At 30.3% G+C, this 21,657-nt stretch overlaps 9 protein-coding genes across 9 annotated transcripts, besides 7 other annotated features; 2 read left to right on the top strand and 7 right to left on the bottom strand.

The window, feature by feature from the left end:
• Positions 1-824: 824 nt before the first annotated feature.
• Positions 825-1,031: a mobile genetic element.
• Positions 1,032-1,034: 3 nt separating this feature from the next.
• Positions 1,035-1,808, bottom strand: TVAGG3_0656540 (regulation of response to stimulus; the record flags this gene model as incomplete). Its single annotated transcript, XM_001295072.1, has 1 exon — positions 1,035-1,808. One exon carries the CDS (start codon positions 1,806-1,808, stop codon positions 1,035-1,037), a length of 774 nt encoding a protein of 257 aa, XP_001295073.1.
• Positions 1,809-2,036: 228 nt separating this feature from the next.
• TVAGG3_0656530 (fasting-inducible integral membrane protein TM6p1-related family) lies at positions 2,037-2,736 on the top strand (the record flags this gene model as incomplete). The annotated part of the gene is made up of 1 exon (XM_001295073.1): positions 2,099-2,704. The coding sequence occupies one exon, from the start codon at positions 2,099-2,101 to the stop codon at positions 2,702-2,704; it is 606 nt and encodes a 201-aa protein (XP_001295074.1).
• A 30-nt stretch (positions 2,737-2,766) lies between these two features.
• Positions 2,767-3,717, bottom strand: TVAGG3_0656520 (uncharacterized protein; the record flags this gene model as incomplete). Its single annotated transcript, XM_001295074.2, has 1 exon — positions 2,767-3,717. One exon carries the CDS (start codon positions 3,715-3,717, stop codon positions 2,767-2,769), a length of 951 nt encoding a protein of 316 aa, XP_001295075.2.
• Positions 3,718-4,177: 460 nt separating this feature from the next.
• On the bottom strand, positions 4,178-5,255 carry TVAGG3_0656510 (uncharacterized protein; the record flags this gene model as incomplete). Its single annotated transcript, XM_001285118.1, has 1 exon — positions 4,178-5,255. A coding segment is annotated over one exon (1,078 nt), but the record flags the coding sequence as incomplete, so codon positions are not given.
• A 127-nt stretch (positions 5,256-5,382) lies between these two features.
• On the bottom strand, positions 5,383-6,394 carry TVAGG3_0656500 (GTPase protein; the record flags this gene model as incomplete). Its single annotated transcript, XM_051241855.1, has 1 exon — positions 5,793-6,371. One exon carries the CDS (start codon positions 6,369-6,371, stop codon positions 5,793-5,795), a length of 579 nt encoding a protein of 192 aa, XP_051088442.1.
• A 788-nt stretch (positions 6,395-7,182) lies between these two features.
• Positions 7,183-7,219: a mobile genetic element.
• A 1,178-nt stretch (positions 7,220-8,397) lies between these two features.
• Positions 8,398-8,435: a mobile genetic element.
• A 112-nt stretch (positions 8,436-8,547) lies between these two features.
• Positions 8,548-8,725: a mobile genetic element.
• A 2,999-nt stretch (positions 8,726-11,724) lies between these two features.
• Positions 11,725-12,732: a mobile genetic element.
• A 774-nt stretch (positions 12,733-13,506) lies between these two features.
• Positions 13,507-14,317: a mobile genetic element.
• A 358-nt stretch (positions 14,318-14,675) lies between these two features.
• Positions 14,676-21,657: part of a mobile genetic element that runs on past the window's edge.
• On the bottom strand, positions 15,340-15,867 carry TVAGG3_0656440 (protein of unknown function, DUF4107 family; the record flags this gene model as incomplete). Its single annotated transcript, XM_001327132.1, has 1 exon — positions 15,340-15,867. One exon carries the CDS (start codon positions 15,865-15,867, stop codon positions 15,340-15,342), a length of 528 nt encoding a protein of 175 aa, XP_001327167.1.
• On the bottom strand, positions 15,868-16,092 carry TVAGG3_0656430 (uncharacterized protein; the record flags this gene model as incomplete). The annotated part of the gene is made up of 1 exon (XM_051241854.1): positions 15,868-16,092. The coding sequence occupies one exon, from the start codon at positions 16,090-16,092 to the stop codon at positions 15,868-15,870; it is 225 nt and encodes a 74-aa protein (XP_051088441.1).
• On the bottom strand, positions 17,913-18,275 carry TVAGG3_0656420 (uncharacterized protein; the record flags this gene model as incomplete). Its single annotated transcript, XM_051241853.1, has 1 exon — positions 17,913-18,275. A coding segment is annotated over one exon (363 nt), but the record flags the coding sequence as incomplete, so codon positions are not given.
• On the top strand, positions 19,908-20,704 carry TVAGG3_0656410 (organellar and viral DNA polymerase type B; the record flags this gene model as incomplete). Its single annotated transcript, XM_051241852.1, has 1 exon — positions 19,908-20,704. A coding segment is annotated over one exon (797 nt), but the record flags the coding sequence as incomplete, so codon positions are not given.

Raw genomic sequence — 21,657 nt, 5'->3', positions numbered from 1 at the left:
TAAAGTATTTCTTGAGGAAAATATAAATTGAAATTCAAAAAGTAAAAAAAATGTAAACAAATCAAATTTTAAATGGACCAAATGTTGATTTTTCATTCGTTTTCTCATTATCGAAAAAAATTTCGAAAGCTAAGAAGTCAATAACAAGTTATATAATACAACAAAAACCACATCGGATATGTTTTCATCAAATAGTCTCCTAGATTTGTTATGAAATTAAAATATCATGATATTTTAAGGGCTTTTGATTTCAATATTAGAATTATTCAGTTATGTCGTGCTAATATCAATTGCTTTATACAATTAATCGTTTACAAGCTGCAAAAATCGAACAATAATTTGACTTTGTAAAAAAAGTGCGTCATTTTTATTCGTTATACTTACAAAATGTAAACATTACGAGAAACATTTACATTTGTAAATGTAACAAGTAAAGTTGTATCGCATAATTTGACTTTGTAAAAAAAGTGCGTCATTTTTATTCGTTATACTTACAAAATGTAAACATTACGAGAAACATTTACATTTGTAAATGTAACAAGTAAATACATCAGATTTAAATTGTAAATGTAGTTTATCTCTCTCATCTCCTTTTTAAAAGGTATTACATACATACGAACGCATGGGTCACTCAATAATTAGCGTGATAATAATTGAGGATAGACTGTAATCGTAATTTTATTTTTGGACTTATATTTCGACATTTTGAAGTCGCTTGAAAGTCTTGCAAATGATTAAATTTGGAAAATTTGACCTAAGTCTGCATTATTTTGATGACTTAAACAATTCTATAAATCTGTTTTCCTAAAAATTTAAAAAGATATAATTTCAATTTCCCTAAATTTATGTAATTCATATATCACCAAAATATTTGGACTGCATTTCGTTTGTCTGCACCTAATTAAAGTCTAAATACCAATTAATTTTGGAGTTGCATTGCTTTTAATGTAAAAATGCACGTTTAGAAAAAGACGATAACGATTAAATTACAAAATCGATAACGACGACGATTAAATTACAAAATCGATAACCTCTCAACATTTTATTGTTCTAAAATAAGCTCTGAAGAAGCAAAATGTTTTTATAGTTGTGACTTGTTCTGGAACTTCAAATGAAGATAAATATTTTTTACCAACGAAATATAAAATGCTTCTATTTGCAGACAAAACAGAATTGGCTGGTCCAAGTATCAAATATTTATTTTTAGGATGAATTGTGAGATAATCTAAATATGGATAATCCAAAGCATATCCATGTATAAAAGCGACATTTTCTGGAATTTGGAATGTAGAAATTCTATTTAAGAGAGAAAATACTCCTTCTTCTAATGAGGTTAATTTTGAACCTTCTTTAAATTGAACATTTCTAAGACTAGATATCTGATAAAATGCATTCTTATATATTTTTTCAACAGATACTGGAATTGTAATGCTTACTAATTTTGAAACACCGAGAAAAGCTTGGAATTGAATTTCAAGAAGTCCTTCTGGTAGAATTACTTCAGTAACTGCTTCGCAAAATTCAAATGCAGTTTCACCTATTATTTTAAGTTTACTGCAAGTCGATAAATTGATAGTAGTATGGTTCTTGCAATACGCAAAACAAGAAGTCCCAATTGTTGTTAATTGAGGATTATCTTCAAATGTAAATGAAATTAATGAATCTTGAAAGTGTCCTTTTATTATTTCACATGCAGCTGATATTCTGAGGTATGAGTATTGGTCTGTGACTCTATTGAGTTTTTTTCCATCAGTTGAATAACAACTTCTGTTAATATCTTGATAAATGATATTTAAAAAGAAAATCATAACAATAAAATTAGGCCTTTATTTTGTACGCTCTTGATTATTGATGTTAAATGATCATTTTGCCTCAAATCGAAAATTGTCGAATCAATAGAAAAGAAATATTGATGGTAATCACCAGCACAAGCCATATTTAGTGATATGGGGAAAAATATTCCCCGTTCAATTTATTTCAGCTCTGCTCTGATAACCGTAAAAAAATAAAAAAGTGACAGATGAATTCGAATAAATCGCGAATTGTCCAATTCCCTGCTAAATGGATATATATTTTTTCATGTATATTTCCTTTAGTTATGATAGCAATTGCGGTGAGTATTTATTATGCTCTCAGACATAACAAAGTTTATAAATATACAATTGTTACTATTTCCGAGTCAGTTGTGTTCCTTCCAGAATCAAGAATATTCAACATCAGTATGACAATCATGGCCCTTCTTCAATCTTTAGTATTTATCTTGCGCCATCATTATTTAAACGTTATAATTACAAGAGAATCAAAATGGTACCTTCACCTTCTTAAATGGATATGCATTATCTTCGCTTTCGTGTCTCCACCAGCTTTTATTGGCCTTGCAAACTTTACAGTACGAGAATTCTTTAATGTCCACAACATGTGCCCTTTTATCTACTTTTACACTGTTAGCTTCTACTTTTTATGCTACGACATCATAATTATTTGCGTTAAAAAGAAAATAAAATGGTATTCGATGTTTGTTACAATTTTAGGCATAATTTGTCTACAATTATCATTATGGCCTTTATTTATTAACCCTCACAATAATACAATCGTATCTACAACTTCAGTTTTCGAATTTATAACTGTATTCTTATTCACCCTCAAAACTACATTAACATTGGTTGACTTACCACCTCACGGCATTAAATTTTACTCTAAGTAAAAGTGTTTTTGGTTGTATTAAAGTAAAAGAACATTTTATTGTTTATTTCTTAAAAAATTATTTTATGAAACATATTTTGCTAATTCTGCTGCTTGCATTGCTAAGATTGCTCTATTCCTGGCATCAAGAGCTTGTAATGAATCTATTTTTGCTTGCATATCATTAATTAGGGAGAATAGATCAGTTCCATACATTTGCTGATACTTCTCACATGCAGAGCATATAATATTAAGATCATTTTCAAATTTTTCTGGTGAATTTGAAATTTTATGACCAAAAATTGTTGTTAATCTATTAATAGTATCATCTGATATGGAAAATTCCGGTTCTCTATTTGCATTTGCTATTCTCTCTTCCATGAGCTTCTGAGCAAAAGAAGAAGTAATTGAAACTTTTCTGATAAATAAAGCTTGTAATTCTTCTTTAGAAATGTTATTGTTGGTACTAGCAGATTCTATTAGCTTCTTGCGTTCATCAAAATCGACGTTATTTGATAAGATTGATTTCATCGTGTCGAATTTCGTTGGAGATACTGTTAAACCTTTAATTGAATCAATAGTTTTCTCAGCTCTGTTGACAATCATATCTTTGAACTTATTTTCAGTCTGTGATTGTATCAAGGAAATGAGAAAATCTGCATTATCTTTCACAATTCCTCCAAGGCGGACAATTACTCTATTTTGACGTTTAATATGATTTACAAAGAAGGTACAAAGAGTTTTTATCTGTAAAATAGGATCATTTGAGTCTATAACGTAATTTAATTTATCTAAAGTTTTTTGATCTAGATCAAATGCATCGATTATCTTATTAAACTCCTGTAATATAGCATCATCGATTTCATTTGAGTTGATTTGTGATTCTAATTGTTGAATTATTGCATTTTTTGCTTGCATTTGCTTTTTTAATGTATCATTCTCGACCCTAAGTGAATCATTCTGAGATTGGATTTCAAAACTTAAAATTGATGTGATATTCTCCTCTGCCTCATCGTATTGATCAAGAATCTCCATTTAAAAATGAACAATTGATCAGCAAGAACTAAATTTCTCTTGATGTTGTAAAAGAGTCTTAACAAATGTGTGAAATTTAATGAGATATTAAGAATATAATTTGAATCAATTTTGAATAAACTAATTTATACCGATAAAAATATGTTTGAATGCGAACAAACAATCTATGTATTATGTTTATACTAACAAACAAAGACAATAATATAAAATTAATTCTTTCTCCTCAAATTTGAGCGAGATAGTTGGTTTTGTCTTAATGTCTTCATCAAATAGAATAGAGGGATACCAATTGCACATGCTATAAATAGTGAATACTGTCTAATTCTTAAAGTTTTCGGATAAAGCGCTTTTGTGGCTGTTTCAGATGAAAGTTCTTGTTGTCCAGCCACAAAATTTTCATCCGAATTTGCCGTGTATTGAACAGTAGGAGAAAATGTTTCAGAAAATTGAGTTCTAAAACAGAATTTTTCGTTCAAAGAGATGATTTTGTTCAATGCTGGTGATTTCTCTTTGTATATGCAGTTCTTAAAGGCATTTGTAAGGTTTAAAGAACCGATTTTACTTTCAGATAAATCGAAAACGCAACTTACGAAAACTGCGGCTTTCGGAGTTATCATCTCAACTAATTCATTAATATTTACGATGTTCTGTATCACACAATTTGAAATATGTGTCTTTTTGGTGTGAATTTCAAATAATTTCAAGGAAGTTCCTGGATTATTTTCAATGAAGTTGCAGTAAGCAATTTCTGAGTCTCCTTTATTGCTGTCAAGGAAGATAAGACCTGGTCCTTGGTTATTTTCAAAATGAATGAAAGAAAACCTGAAAAATTCTGCGTATTGAGATTCAATTGCACCACGTTCTTTAACAGGGTATGATTTGGAAACGTTTGAATTTGAGATATCAACTATTATATGATAAAACAACATTAATCCGGTAACATCTGATATATTTAAGGGGCCATTTAGTGAACAAGATATTTGTTCAATCTTTGATGGCTCTATGACAATATCATTAATGCTCGGATATTTTGGTCCTGTAATTCTGAACATAATATCAGATAATAAAGCATGGCATTTCTTAATGCATGTAGATTTAATATCATGAATCTTAGACCTAATGAAAAATGCTCCACAACTTCCAGAAGAGCATTTGAAAAAGCAACAATCCGAAATCAAAATTTGGCCATCATCGTTTTGGTAGCTAATTCCACCACCAAGGCCTTTCTTCTTGGAGCATTTTCTGAAAATGCAGTTTCTGAATATTGCTGTAGTTTCGTCTTTAATTTTTTCTGTTGTATGGAAGAATTCGCTTGAGTATTTCAGAGTAGAGATTTTAACAGGTGTATTTAGAAACTTTGTAAAAGCTGAATTAATGAATTCTGCATTGGTGTTGCTAGATCTAAAAAACGAATTTGCGAATTTTGTTGCTTTTATTGAAGAGAACTTATCGCATCGCTTTAAGGAACCAATTCCATGAAATATTAATGGTGATTGCGAAATGCTGGAAATTGAAAGTGAAACTATTGTCGAATTCATTTGAGATAAGAAATAAAAAATGAACTTTCGGAAGAGAATTCTCGAAGAAACAAAGCCATTGGGAACAGGAAAACGCTTATATGAAGTCAAACAACGGAAAATAAAAAAATAATTTTAAGGATTTATAAAGAGATCTCATACAATATACATTAAAATAAGCAAAATTACAATCTGATATATATGGATTTGAAACAAAATTTAAAAATTTGATTTTGCACAAGAGTTAACTCCAAAATCATCACTAAACACAAAGAACATGATACAAACCATCAGTATTCCTAATTTTCCAAAGAGAAATAAGAATAATTTCTGATTATAAAGGAAATCTCACAAATGATTCATAGGAATGATGGCATTAATTATTATTTGGGGGTATGTTGGCTTCGTTGTGCAATTAGACAAAATTTTGTTCCAATATAATTGATAAAATAACAAAACTATATGGATTTCGATCCTTTATCGGGTTGAATAGGAATGGTGGAGGTCCTTCTTAACAGCGCTAGCAATTTCATTGATAACTATGAAATCTGATCAATTTCACAAAAGTAGACATTCACAAGAGGGTTCTTTTTTACCTGATTTACCTGAGGAGATGTCATGAATCTTAAAGTATTCCCTGGATAAATATTCAAATGTTTCAACAATATTGTGATTGTTTTTTGCTGATGTTTCGAAAAATTGACAGTTGAGTTTGTTGGCAAGCTCTTGGCCTTCAGCTTTTGAAACTTTTCTAGATCCTTCTAAGTCAGATTTGTTTCCGCACAAAACACAAGTAAATTTTTCTGTTCCTTTGCTTCTTATAAGTTCCTTGTAAAATTTCTCAACATCTTCAAATGAAAACCTGTCAATAATAGAATAAACCAATATAAAGCCTTCTCCTGTTCTCATGTAAGCAGTTCTCATAGCAGCAAAGTCATCTTGACCAGCAGTATCTGTAACATTCAATTGTAGTATTCTTCCATCTACGCTGAAACGTTTATTATAGGCATCTTCAATCGTTGGGTTGTAGTCTTTAACAAATTGACCTTGGACAAACTGAATAGTTAGAGCAGATTTACCAACACCACCTGCTCCGAAAACTACTATTTTGTATTCTTGTTTTGATGATGCGTACATTAACTTCGAAATATCTATATCAAATAAAACCGTATTTTTTTCTCAATATTGTGTGTGAAAAAAAAATTGAATATCAAATACAATATTCTGCGGTTTTAAATAATTAAGAGACCTTAGCTTTTTGCCCGGTAGCTAAAAAATCGCCATCTGACATACATGTAAAACCAAAAGGAAGATTTTTGATTTTTAAGATATAGTTTCAATATTGATTAGAATACTGTAATTAATCAAACTATGCAAAATCTCAATTAAGTGGTTAAATTTCACAGTAAGCGTCACTTTTAAAAACTATCAGATCACTATGATGACTGATAGTCTATAAAATTTATTTGGTAGATATTTTTGAAATCAATATAGCATATTCTTCATATTTATCAATCATTTTCCCAAAAATAAGCAATTGAAATTTTCAATTTTGAATCTTCCGAAAAGATCTTCAAAATCAATAACCCGATTTTAGTACTTTTCAATTTTGTAATAGGACAATTCAGATACTTCAAAATTTCTCAATGAGTTGACAAAAATTTATCCATATCTCGTTTCACATTGATATATCTAAAATTGGACATGTTTGAGGCAACTATAAGTTTGCTGTAAAGTGAATAGAAATATAATGCATGATTTTTATATTCATTTTTTACAATGCCAGATTTCCATATTACATCTTTTCATACGCTCCAATTTTTCTCAAAAGCTGAATCATAATTTATACAATATAAGCGGTTCATAAACATTTTATGGCTTATTGTGTATTTTATTCCATTATCGATTTTATAATTGTGGTTTTCATTCAGTTGAGTTTTATTTCCTGTAATAAACAGAAATTCATCAAAAGTGACAGCTCTCAATTTTTTGACATTTGTAAATTCTAAATTGAATGAGAAAAATGAAATAATACTAAGCATAATACAATATTCTAGATTTAATTATAATTAGGAAAAAGTTAGTTTTGAGAGTACTTTTCATAGGCATATAGAATGAAATCTTCTGAAAAATAATATCACATAAACTCATATTATTTTCTAATATATAACTATTTTATATAAAAATCAAATTCAATGATCTTAAAAGCGAAGGATAAACCTCAAAATTTACGAATATAATGAGTGGGAATATAATGCTTATCTATCATAAAACCATATGAAATATCAATTTTTGCTTTACGCCTAATTTTTGACGACAATTAGCAAAAAATGTTAAATGTTAACACTCAGTCCATTTGAATATGAAAAATAAAATTGACTTTGATTAAATGTTTTTATTTATCATGCAATTCTTCTTGCGACCAAAGATTTGAATAAAAGTTCAAAAAATAAGATAGCTTAAAAAATAATATACGGTAGTGTTTACTAATAGATGAATAGTATATAAATTCTATTAAAATGGATTTGATCCAAAAAAATATAAAACCAAAAATAATTGTTATAATTTAAATGAATAAGTAATTTAAAACGATTTTATTTATGATCAAATTTTATATATTTTTTTGGATCAAATCCATTTTAATAGAATTTATATACTATTCATCTATTAGTAAACACTACCGTATATTATTTTTTAAGCTATCTTATTTTTTGAACTTTTATTCAAATCTTTGGTCGCAAGAAGAATTGCATGATAAATAAAAACATTTAATCAAAGTCAATTTTATTTTTCATATTCAAATGGACTGAGTGTTAACATTTAACATTTTTTGCTAATTGTCGTCAAAAATTAGGCGTAAAGCAAAAATTGATATTTCATATGGTTTTATGATAGATAAGCATTATATTCCCACTCATTATATTCGTAAATTTTGAGGTTTATCCTTCGCTTTTAAGATCATTGAATTTGATTTTTATATAAAATAGTTATATATTAGAAAATAATATGAGTTTATGTGATATTATTTTTCAGAAGATTTTGTGTTCTTCTTCAAAATTTTATTTTTTTATTAAAAAGAATCTTTACAAAATATACATTTACTTTAATTAATATTTAAAAACGTGCTCTATCAAAAGTTCCAAAAATTCAATATTGTAGCTTTTCTGAGGTGTCACTTTTGATGAATTTCTGTTTACAACATTCCATATTAAATTATTTTAAAATGATGCGTTTAAAGTAAGGAGTGAAATGAATTTAGCAAATTCTTATATGAATCGCATTTTGAAGGAAAATACAAAAAAAATGTTGAGAGGTTATCGATTTTGTAATTTAATTGTTATCGTCTTTTTCTAAACGTGCATTTTTACATTAAAAGCAATGCAACTCCAAAATTAATTGGTATTTAGACTTTAATTAGGTGCAGACAAACGAAATGCAGTCCAAATATTTTGGTGATATATGAATTACATAAATTTAGGGAAATTGAAATTATATCTTTTTAAATTTTTAGGAAAACAGATTTATAGAATTGTTTAAGTCATCAAAATAATGCAGACTTAGGTCAAATTTTCCAAATTTAATCATTTGCAAGACTTTCAAGCGACTTCAAAATGTCGAAATATAAGTCCAAAAATAAAATTACGATTACAGTCTATCCTCAATTATTATCACGCTAATTATTGAGTGACCCATGCGTTCGTATGTATGTAATACCTTTTAAAAAGGAGATGAGAGAGATAAACTACATTTACAATTTAAATCTGATGTATTTACTTGTTACATTTACAAATGTAAATGTTTCTCGTAATGTTTACATTTTGTAAGTATAACGAATAAAAATGACGCACTTTTTTTACAAAGTCAAATTATGCGATACAACTTTACTTGTTACATTTACAAATGTAAATGTTTCTCGTAATGTTTACATTTTGTAAGTATAACGAATAAAAATGACGCACTTTTTTTACAAAGTCAAATTATTGTTCGATTTTTGCAGCTTGTAAACGATTAATTGTATAAAGCAATTGATATTAGCACGACATAACTGAATAATTCTAATATTGAAATCAAAAGCCCTTAAAATATCATGATATTTTAATTTCATAACAAATCTAGGAGACTATTTGATGAAAACATATCCGATGTGGTTTTGTTGTATTATATAACTTGTTATTGACTTCTTAGCTTTCCAAATTTTTTTCGATAATGAGAAAACGAATGAAAAATCAACATTTGGTCCATTTAAAATTTGATTTGTTTACATTTTTTTTACTTTTTGAATTTCAATTTATATTTTCCTCAAGAAATACTTTAGATTTTAAGAAACTAAATCATATAATCTACTAAGAAAATATATTAAATCCTATAATACTCAAAGTTTTGTGATAAATCCGATCTTTTTTATTTTACTTTTATTATGTTTTTGCAAACTTAAGGTCCTCACTAGGTAAAACATAATACTCTTTGAAGTTAAGTATTTTCACAAAGAGAGGACCAACAATATCAAAAGATTGAATAAAGATTTGTATTATTTTATTTATTTTTAAGAACATGTTTAAGAACCCTCATTATCTCCACGAATATTGCATATTTTTCTATTCTAAGACCACCAAAATTACGTTTTAATATAGAAAATAACATATTTATGTGATGCTAAAGTCGAAGTCCTTAAAAAATTAGTGTTAAACATCCATTTATTACAAAATTGAAGAAATATGTGTAAAATATAACACATAATTTAGTTATTTGACTCAATTATTAGTTATGCAATATCAGTTGTGTTTATATCTGCGTTATATCACGAGATGCATTGAATTGTCATAATTAGATCACCGTAAATCTTATCAATTTTTGATACACTTCCGGTGAAAAATTTAGCCTTGACAATAGGATGAAATATATTGTAAAAAAATAAATTTTAGATTTTGAAGTTTATCATTTCGAATAATGAAATATAAACAATACAAATTTTCTGTCGTTTCGAGATTCATAAATGATCGGAATCTTCCAGCTCCGACTGAAATAGAACTTTCGGAAGCTAATTTTCAAGACGAATCTTCTTTATTAAGATTTATTTTGGATATCCCTAAGGATTTAAGCTTTTCCATTGACTCATATTCAATGAATCTTTTGATACATTTCATTATCGAGCAATCTACACAAAATGAAACAATATTAAAATTCACAATTCAAAATATCACTTCTTCGAATATCTTTCAAATAGATTTGATACTACTGGAAAATTTATTCGAATATTTATCGCATTATATTAACCAGATTTTTTTCATTTTTTCATTAAAATTAATTCATTTTAAAGCTTTAGATAACATACAATACCTTTATTTATCAACATTTTCCGATCAATATGATGAGATATTACGTTTCATAAGCAGCAGTGACAATTCTCTCTATATCATCGATACATTTATTGCTTTGATTAAAAACAATATTCTTGACGTTGAATTCTTCCAAAACGCAGTTTTACTCAAGAAAGAAATTTTTTCTAGTATTATTGAGTACGAAAATCAATATTCAACTTATGCAATTGCAAATTTCTTTACAAAATTATTAAAATATTACCCAGGATATGCAACTGCTCTTCCATGTTCGGATATACTAATATCAAATTATTTCAACTTTTTTAATGACGTGAATTCAATTATAAATAACGAAGATTTTGTTTATCTTCTCAAATTTATAGTTTTATTTTATAAAGCAGTCGATATAACATCTGAGATGGCTTTAGAATTCATAAAAACACTTGAAATTCTGCGAAGTCTTTCTCCTCACTATTCATTTACAGAGTATGTAGTTCAGGGGTATTATTGTGTACTTCCTCTTATACCCATGCAAATTTCATCTACCGATTTTTTAAATTCACATGAATTTTTAATTAATTATGCAATTGAGAATTCAAATCTTCACAAATATTTGAAATTATATTCCAGATGTTTCCGCAGATTTGATAGCGATGAAATATTCAAAAATGTTTTTCATATCTTAAACCTTGTAGAAGTTACAACAGAATATTTATCAGAAAATCAGGATCTTTCTGAGAAACAGATCTTTATTTGCAACGATATCCTAACGAGGGTTAATTTAATTTTTATTTTTTATTTCAAGTTTGAGTAAACTTTCAAGATAATCTATATAAGCCTTTTGATGTTCTTCATCTAGATTCTTGTTTAATATGTGATGAATTTGATTTTTTTTTGAAAATTCAAGATAAAATTCTTTTTTATCTTGATCAACAACATGAACAATTCGAGTACAGCGTAACATTTCATCAATATTTTCTGTTTTCTTCGTTTCTAGATATTTTTCAAATATTTCTTGCGGAATCTCATTTTGATATACCCATTTATTTTTTTCCGGATGCTGATCTTTGTACTTAACGAAATATTGCTTGACTATTCGCTCAGAAACAACATATTCGATCTCTTTTCTCTTTCTCATTGAATATTTGTGACACTTTTGAATTCAATCAAATCAAAAATATTTGAAATTGCTAGAATTTTTTTCTTTCTCATGAATATTTGAAATGACTCAAAAGGAAAACTCGTTCGATTCAATTCAATTTTGAATCAGAATTTTTTAAGGACCAATAAATCAAATTATGTTAAGAAAATCTTTTTTTAACTCAGAGTATCAAAAGTACGTTAAACCTTCAATTTTATCTCATGTCGGAAAGCGAACCGACAATAGTGGAAGAGAATCAAACTATATCAGTATCCATCCAAGCTATTGTTGATGAAGAAAAAGGAGATAGAGCTGATATGCTGGATTTAATTCAAAATGAATTGAATTCCCTAAAAAATTGAAATATAGAATGGAAATACCTGAAAATCCCCAATTCCAATTCTCAAGGAAAGATATAGCAAATTAAAATTTACAGATCCTACAGAAGCTGCTATATTTATTGCAAAAGATTCATATAATTCTTTTTATCCATTAAATTTTGAGCAAGGAAAAAAGTTTCGTTGTCCTAACTGCCAATTTTGCATGGAGCTTGTAAAGACTCATGAAAATGGTCAACTTTTCTTCATTCCAGTAATTAAACACGAGCATAGAGCAAAGCAATGCAAGCCGAGTAACAATATACCAAAAATTCTTAAGTTGCAAGCAGGAAAAAAAGTCTATGAATTAGCAAATTCTGATAATGTTCCTCAATGCAAAGAAATTTTTGCAAAAGAATTGAATATTCCCAATGCAACTTATACGATGTTCCATAATATAGTAAATAAACTTAAAGGAACCACAAAGGGGATAGAATTCAATCTTACAATTATTTCTCAACAATTTTTTCAATCATAAACAAAATCGAACAAGGATTCTGCGAAATGATTTTAGTTAAAGAAGTTAACAATGAAATTGAATTGCATACATTTAAGAAAGGTGATGAATTACCTGAAAATTCAAAAGACTTTCAAATTTATTCATTTATTGTAATTCCTCCAATAACTCATTTTTACATGCAAACACAAGCTTTTTGCGGAATTGTTCCGTACCGAAATGCATCACTAGAAAAAGTGACAAAAAGTGACACTCACTCTTATTTTGCGCGGCAATTTTTCTAAGTTATTTTGTTAAGCTAAATGTGTTATATATCAAATCAGCTTTATAAATATTATAGAAAAGTTTATTTTTATTTTTAATTATTATTATTATTTTTTAAATTAAAAGAAAACATTAGAATTATATGGATATATTTAAATTAATTATAAAAATAAAATTGAATATATTGAAGTTTGAGTTTATAGGTATACAAATTTTAGAGGCATTTTGGCTGAGAACTATGGTCTGCGAGGTACATGGATAGAATCAGTACCTCGCAGACTATAGTTCTCTATATGGCGCCGAAAATTTTTGGTGAAATGTCGTCGCATTTCACCAAAAATTTTTCGGCGCCATAGGAAGAATTGGAGGGTATGAGATACTATTACATGCTATAGTACTCACACCCTCCAATTCTTAGCCAAAACGGCTAAAAATTGCTCACAATTTCAACAATTGTGAGCAATTTTCAGCCATTTTGGCTGAGAACTATGGTCTGCGAGGTACATGGATAGAATCAGTACCTCGCAGACTATAGTTCTCTATATGGCGCCCAAAAAAAATTTATGATTGTTTTTTATCAAATCTTATCCATATTATTCTATTAATGTTAATTATATTTTATCAATTATATTTTTTAAATAATAAACACAAAATCCACTAATTTAAAATTGGCGCCAAATGTCACTTTTGCTAGTGATGCATTTCGGTATGATATAAGCTTTTTGCGGAATAATTCAAATTGATGGAACGTTTTTATTTTGTATTAAAAAAGGAAACTTACTCATTATTGGTACACCTGCACCAAATAATAGACTTATCCCTATTGCATTTGCATGGTCTGTTAGTGAAAATACGATAACAATTAAGGATATGCTCACTAAATTGAAATCTTTTATTCCACCAAGCAGATTCAAGAATATTTATTCCGATCAAGGTCCGGCAATTATAGCTGCTGTTAGAGAATCAGGCTTTTCTTGCGATCATAAATTTTGCTTACGTCATTTTGCAACAAAAAGGGAATACATCAATGTCTATTCCGAAATTGTTGAAGTCGCTTACGCAGACCATCCTCAAAAACGAATTGACTTGATTAAAAAGTTAGAAACTCGTTTACAAGAGGAATATCCAAACCGCGAAAATAATCAGGATCTCTTTAAGTACTTAGATAGTATTAACCCATTTGAAGGATTCGCTGACTACACAGCTGGCATACTCACAACATCTCTTATTGAATCCCTTAATGCCGAAATTAAAGATAAATGGGATACATATGAACCCGCCGAACTAATTATCCGTCTCATTGAACATGAATTCAATCTTGTTAAAAATGTTTTAACAGGTGATTTTAAATCAGATAATATTATCAAAAATCTAAATGAAACTTTGAAACATTCAGATATGTTTAGCTCGGTCTTATATGATCCAATTCAAGAATTATATTATGCAACTTTTGGTCGCTATACATATTGCGTAAAAATTATGTCAGATTCACAATATTCATGCACATGTAAGCACATCGAATTATATCGTAAAAGAATTCGTGAAATATGGTGCAGTTTTGACTAAAGACAAAGATGGTAAAACTGCTTTAGACTATAGTAGCAATGATGAAATTCGAGAGATATTAAGCGAATTAGATAGATCAGTTAGCAAAATATCAAAATGCAAGAACAAAGAAGATTTTAAGAATTTCATCAAAAAGAACAAAAACATTGCATTTAGATTTGTTGAATTTCATCATTCGAAAGACATCCTATGCTGACATTTTACTTCGAACAAACTGTAATTTTATCAAAAATCATCGTCAAAAATTTAGATTTCGGTCCGAGCGGTTTCGATTGCGAAGTTAACCATATGAGAGTATTTGTAAATGATAGATGCAAAAGTTAGTATACCTAAGTCGTGTACAGAGGCACTGCGCGCCTCCATACACCACTTAGCTGTTTTGACACTTTACAAAACCGTTAACGTATATTTTACAACACAAACACCAACTTAACCTTAAATATTTATAAAGCCGCCAACCACTTCACCTCACTAACGTTTTCACAAACGACTTCACTACTGTAAAAAATAAACGTTCTCATTTACAAAAGTATTGCAACTCTTCCCATTGCTGTGCTTCACACAATAGTTCATATTCTTCAGTATCGCTGCTGTCGCTCCAATCGTCAAAGTCACTGTCAAAATAAATGTTAGTAAGTTTTGACAAAGCTAATGAAACACGTTTACCGTTTGTATCGTATGCTTGTATAAACTTTCCATTCTTCATTCCTTCATAAACGCTCAAACTAACTTTACCCTTTCTCCCTCGTATCTGATAGAATGTATTTTCACGAGGAACGAAGAACAAATTCTTGAACTCATGACCGTTGTAGTTTGTTATCTCAATAGTTTTCGTCATTTACATAAAAATAAAATAAAAAATAAACTTAAAAATTAATGATATCACCACCCTCACACGTATGAAAACATAGCACAAAAATAAATTTAGGTGAAGTGGTGAGATCTCACCTCTTTTTTCACCTGTTTTTTCACCCTGTTGAATTCATTGCTTTATAACTCTCTTCCTTGGTTTCTTTTTAGTTGCTTTCTTCACGTCTGTCTCCAACTTGACTGTCTTTCTTCTTCGTCCATAATGATACCAATTACTTCCACCAGTCAATGGGTCAAATGGTCGTTCATAAGGGTTTCCATACATTCCATAAGGTCCGTATGGATAAACCGCTGGTGGAGAAGAAACATTTTCTTTAGTTCCATCGACTCTATTTAAATGCATTGTTTCACCTTTCATCTGGTCATTAAAGTCTTTTGCGTGTTTTGCAAACTCATCGTCCTTTCCTAAAGCATTTTCTGACTCAGTCGCAACCAAATTGGATGCTTTATTTATGAGCCCTATTTTATTTAATCTTAACTTCTTTGCAACCCAGCCTCCAATCTTTCCTTTATTTGCATCTAATGTCTTCGAAACCCTTCCTCCACTCATTTTATTTACTGCGTCATAAGCTCCAAGTGCTTTTGCTCCAAATGCTAATGCTTTTGTTCCCATTGCGCCTAAAGCTGCCCAAGCTACCATTTACCCCATATTAAAATCATCTCTCTTCAATATTATCTCATAAAAGTTCTCGTTACTGGAGAAAGTCAATGAAACATAAGCGTTCTCACGGGCTTCGCCCTCACCGCTTTGCGGTCTATCTAACTTCTTTCTTATCTCATCTATTCGCTTCAAAATGTCTGAACAATTGCTAACATCTTCTACAACAGTTATTTCATCATGAATGACCTTCAAGAACAAGCTCATTTAGTATGCAATTAAAATCATCTCAATAATGAGTCCATCCTTTCCATCTTTAGGTAGCACAACATCTTTCATTGAAGAAGGTTCGACAAGTCTTATGTTAAACTTACTGACAAAGTTTGTTATACTATAATGCTTCGGTGGCGAATACATGTAGTTTGAAAGACATAATATAGATTCTTCAGCAAATTCACTTATACTGGATTTTATAACAATGTTCTCACGAGACCAAACGCCACCAATTGACAATCTTGTAAGCAATCCTGCTGAACCTTCAACTGTAAACGTCGATGGTAACATTCCACGAAGGTCATCTATTGACATCTTTGAGTCACTGAATTTAAATATTTTCTTAAAGCAATCGTCATTATCTAACCATGCAATAGCTTTGAAGTTTTCATTCGAATATACATCTGCTTCATTAAATGTAAAACCTGACTTCTTTGCAGAGACGATTTTAAAATCTATTGCATTTGTTTCAAAATTATATGCTATGGTAACTTCTGAAGGTAATGGGTGTCCTTCTGCTATAAGTTGTTCTTTCAATACCGTTTGAAGCTTTGTGTTAAAAACTTTCATGTCATCTCCTGTATCTAAGTTCACATACACAGCAACAGGAAAACTATCTTGCTTCTTTGTTTCATCATTATATCTCAAAACATTAAAGTTCTTCAATAATATTGTTCTTCCTGCTGGAATACTTCGAACCTGTCTGATTTCAATAGCTTTCTCACCTCCTACATACTCTACCCAGTGTCTTGGATATTCATAAGTATACTGACTTTCTTGAATTTTGGTTGGTTTCATCATAACGTGTTCATAGTATATCTTTATACTCTTGTCAGTTAGACTCGGTGCTATGTTCTGAATATTTCTGACTTGCATTTTTAATGGAGATAAAATGAAGCATTTAATACATGATGTAGATGAAGACATGAATGAAACTACAGACAAACTTAACTCTTCTCTTATTCTTCCTTTCAGCAAAGATTATGAATTCTGTTCAAATGGTGTGTATTTCTATTGTGGAAAGACGGGTTCAGGTAAGACATTTAACCTCATTCGTCATATACTCATAACAGAGCGTTTAGGAAACGACTCTTACTATGACCAAATCATTATATCAGCAACTTCAGACTCTATGGATTCAACAGCGAAAACATTCATGAGTAAAGTTCAAGCATCTGTCGTTAAAGTTCCAGATAGCGAACTCATTGAATTTCTTCAACGTTACATTCGACGTAAGAGAAAATATTATGCTATTGTAGAGTTCATACAGTCAGGAATGCAAAAGACTTCTGAGGAGATGGAAAGAATTATTGACAAACACCACTTACGTCAATACTCAGGAGTTTACGATATGAAACGACTTACAAACTACATTCTATCAAAACTTTCAAAATACCCCTTCAAAAAGTATCCTTCAAACACTCTGCTCGTTTGTGACGACTTCGCCGGAAAAGGTTTAGTGTCAAAGCCTGACTCACCATTAGCTAACATCATAACTAAAGTCAGACATTACCATTTAACTGTAGCAATACTTATGCAAACATGGCGTTTCCTTGCTTTAAACATAAAACGTCTCATAACTGACTTCGTTATCTTTCAAGGTTTCTCACGCTATGATATTGAACTCATTTGGAAACAGTCAGGTATAACATTACCTTTTGAAGAAATTTGGGAAGCATATAAGTCTCTCATCTCTCCTCGTTCATACCTTGAGATTCATATCATGACTAATACCATTAAAGTCAAAATATTCCATGGGAACGACCAACATTGTTTTAAATCTTATGCTTTAATTGACTGATGGTAAACAAATTCCATGCATCTCTGTCGCCATTTCTGTTAATATTTTTGCTGTCATTCATATCATCCACTTCCCCATCCGTTAGCTTTTGAGGATATGCGTTAGAATAGCTGTTCTTAAATGAAGGCTTTTCACCTTTGAGAGCATAAACTCTATAACTTTCTGCATACTTTATGTTTGAACCTCCTGAGCCATCATTGACATAAATTTTTATAGGCTTCCACCCTTTGTTCATGTTCCTGCTTCTTCCCTTAGCTCTTTTGTTCTGTAGTTCTACATCTTTATACACAGCTCCTGTCTCAGTGAATTCAACAATATTTTCATTCGTTAGCTTTACATTCAAACCCTTGTCGAGTATATTGTTCATTTCATACATATAAAAGGTTTTTATTCTATATGAACTGAGAAGCAAATCCATCTTAGCTGGTGCCGTTAATGTTCCAATTGAACCAACATCAAATGTTGACTCACGAACGACAAACAATATTGTCATAAAGAACTATAGTTCAGAGTGTTTGAAAGAAAAAGAACCAGAACTTAAGTCGGTGAATTTAAACACAGCTTCAAACGCTAACGCTACATCAGATGTTAAGTTAGAGTATCCACCACTGGACCAAGTTCTTTCAAGAGAAGCCAACGACAACCCTTACACAAATGTTCAAACAAATCCTTCAGATAACGTAGACCATTACCTTCTTCAGTTTATACCAAACAATTTTACTCAAAGACGATAAGAAGCTTTTGACAAATCTTATAAGTAAGAACCAAATAATTCTAACAAAGGAGGACCTTGAAAATATTATATCACGAATAACAGGAAAGCAATGTGTCATTGACTATCTCGACCCTGAAATCGAATGCTGTGGTCAAACTCCAATATTCATGAAAATAGGTAACATCCGCATCATTGAAACACCAGGTACTCCAGGAGTTGAGTTTAAGTATAAATATTCGAATGAATATACAAAACTTTCAACAGAATATAAACTTTGTTTGAAATATGTTTTAGTAAATTAAAGCAATTTGTAATATCTATACAAAACTTCTTCAACAGTATCGAACTCATCTTCATAATGCAAACCTAATCTTATTGACTTGGTGCAGTTTTCACTAACACAATATTTTTCTGTTCTCTTGACTGACATAACTAACTCATTTGTTTCATCAAACAGCAACAACCAAAGTTCATACCCTAATACATAACATTCATACTTTATATTTTTAGCTCTGAGTTCTCTTGTAAGCTGTTGCATTTAATATTTTCTAAAAAGTCAACTTCAACAGTCATTCGCACTGGTGCCTTCAGTTCTACAGGCTCTCCTTGAAAGTCAACAAGTCTGAATTGCATGTCTTTCAAATTATGAGGACTAATGCGAACCCATTTACCTAAATGAGTTACTATGACAGGAACGTTTGGAATGAACATTGAATTTACTTCATAACAGAAAGACTTATATTCTACTGAACCTTTACTATTAACTCCTGAAATACCTGTGACATTAGCTATTTTTGACTCAACGTACAAACAATTACCATAACATACGTATGGAACAGATTTCATCTCAATCGTTTTGTCAACACTTTTCAAAGGAAATGTCATATGGTATTGCTCCCAGAAGCAATTGAACTCTATGACTCATTCGTGTTAACTTAAACTCCTTCGCATAACTGAAACTTCAAAACTCCTGCAATAAGTTTAACATTCATTAAGTTTTTTCGTTATCCTTGTTTATTGTAGTATTTATGAGAGCATTTAACACTCCAGCTAATGTTTCCATCTTATATTCTACATTATTGTGAAATCTTATTTCATGCTTCTTTCCATCTATTTCAAGCTCCATGAAATCTGTTTCGTCAGTTATAACGAATGAAGCAATAGTATTAAAGTCAACAACTCTGAAAGCAAGCGCTTCATTCTGAAGACCTAAGTTTGTTTGTAGCTTTACTGTCCCGTATTCGTTTGGGTCTGTACTTTGCAAATAGAACAACATTTTATTCTCATTAAAATATGACTATTGCTGCATATGCGTATGAAACAAATGAAGCAAGAAGAGCACATGAACTAGTAAACGAAAACTCAACTTTAACCATTGAAGGCAATGATTTAGTCATTGACGATGGAAAAACTAAAAAAGTCATTGATTTCGATACTTTTAACACTTATGACCCATTCATTACAACAAGCAAGGTTCCCATCATAAATGATGGAACGGTGCAATATATAAATTCAACAGTAGATGCCTCATTAGTAAAAGTACTGAATGTTCTCATTGAATTGTTAAAGAGCTTTCGATTTGACGACAACATTAAATGCCTAAAGAATTTAGTCATGAATGAGAAACAAATTCTCGGCGTTGCTGGTAGCAGTAATGATGTACACCTTATGACATTAGAATATTATAACGAACATAAAGATGAACTGAAAGGAGAGAAGGGTGACACCGGACCTCAAGGACCACAAGGAATACAAGGAATACAAGGAATACAAGGAATACAAGGACCTCAAGGCGAAAACGGTTTGGATGGAAAGGATGGAAAGGATGGAAAAACTGCTAAATCATGGATATGGGACCTTATAAATACTGGTTTAACAGCTGCTTCATATGGAGTTCTTCAATACCAAATCGGAAAGATATGGGCAGTACTTGGTGAAGAAGCTTTAGATGACGTTAAAAATGCTTTGAACCTCATTTCAAATGGTTCTGATACTATTAAAACTTTATCTGGTTGGATGCAAGAAACAAGGAGTCAAATAGATACTGTAAGACGTATAGCAAACAATGCACGTACGGGATTGGATACTTTACGAGAAGCACAAAATACACTAAAGGAAGCAAATGATATTCTTGGCTCAGTATCAGACATGCATGAAGATTGGCTTAAAGGTATTGACAAATCTTTAAAAAATCACAGTCAGTCTATTGCTGACTACAAGAAAAGTATAGATTTTTTACATAGTGCTATGGACATACATGATGGAAGCATAAGGAACTTACTTAATGCTAACAATAACTTACCAGGAACTATTAAAGCATTTATAAAGTCCTTTGTAAAACCCGGTGCTCTAACATTTAGGTCTTTGAGAGCAAGAGCATTGAAGTCAAGAGATGCAGAAACTCCAACAGAAACTCCAGAAGAACCACCAAAACCAACAGCTAATAAAATATTGTTCGAATATTTTCCAAGGTACTCTGTTCTCATTGCATACATTCAAGAAATACTTAAGAAAGCAGACTTGACTTTAGGAGATGATGAAAGTTCTGTATATCTTTCGTTCCAGTTTCAAATAGCAGAACTTTTGAGACAGATATGCTTAATGTATGACAACATCTCTGATTTCACAAGATATGATGACGATCATGACCCCGAACACGGTGAAGAAGAAGTTTTACAAACATCCATTAAGACAGGAAAGGTTTTAACTCAAAGTCTCATTATTGACACCAAAGATGGCGAAGTGGACGTTCTTCAAGAGCTGAAGAAAAATACTTCTTCGGGAGGTGGTGGTAGGCATGAACTTGAAATAAATGAGATAGAAGAGAAATTAGCCGAAAAAGCAGATAAAGAACATAAACACAATATCTCCGATATAATGAACTTCAAGCTACATTAAATAGTAAAGCGGACAAAAATGAACTTGACGCATGACAAAGTTTTGAAATCTCATAAACACAATATCTCCGATATAAATGAACTTCAAGCTACATTAAATAGTAAAGCGGACAAGAACCACGTTCATTATATAACTTCAGACGAAC

Source organism: Trichomonas vaginalis, chromosome III (genome assembly GCF_026262505.1).
Source record: "Trichomonas vaginalis G3 chromosome III, whole genome shotgun sequence".
In the NCBI taxonomy this organism is placed as follows: domain Eukaryota; phylum Parabasalia; order Trichomonadida; family Trichomonadidae; genus Trichomonas; species Trichomonas vaginalis.
This window is presented reverse-complemented; position numbering and strand designations above follow the sequence as displayed.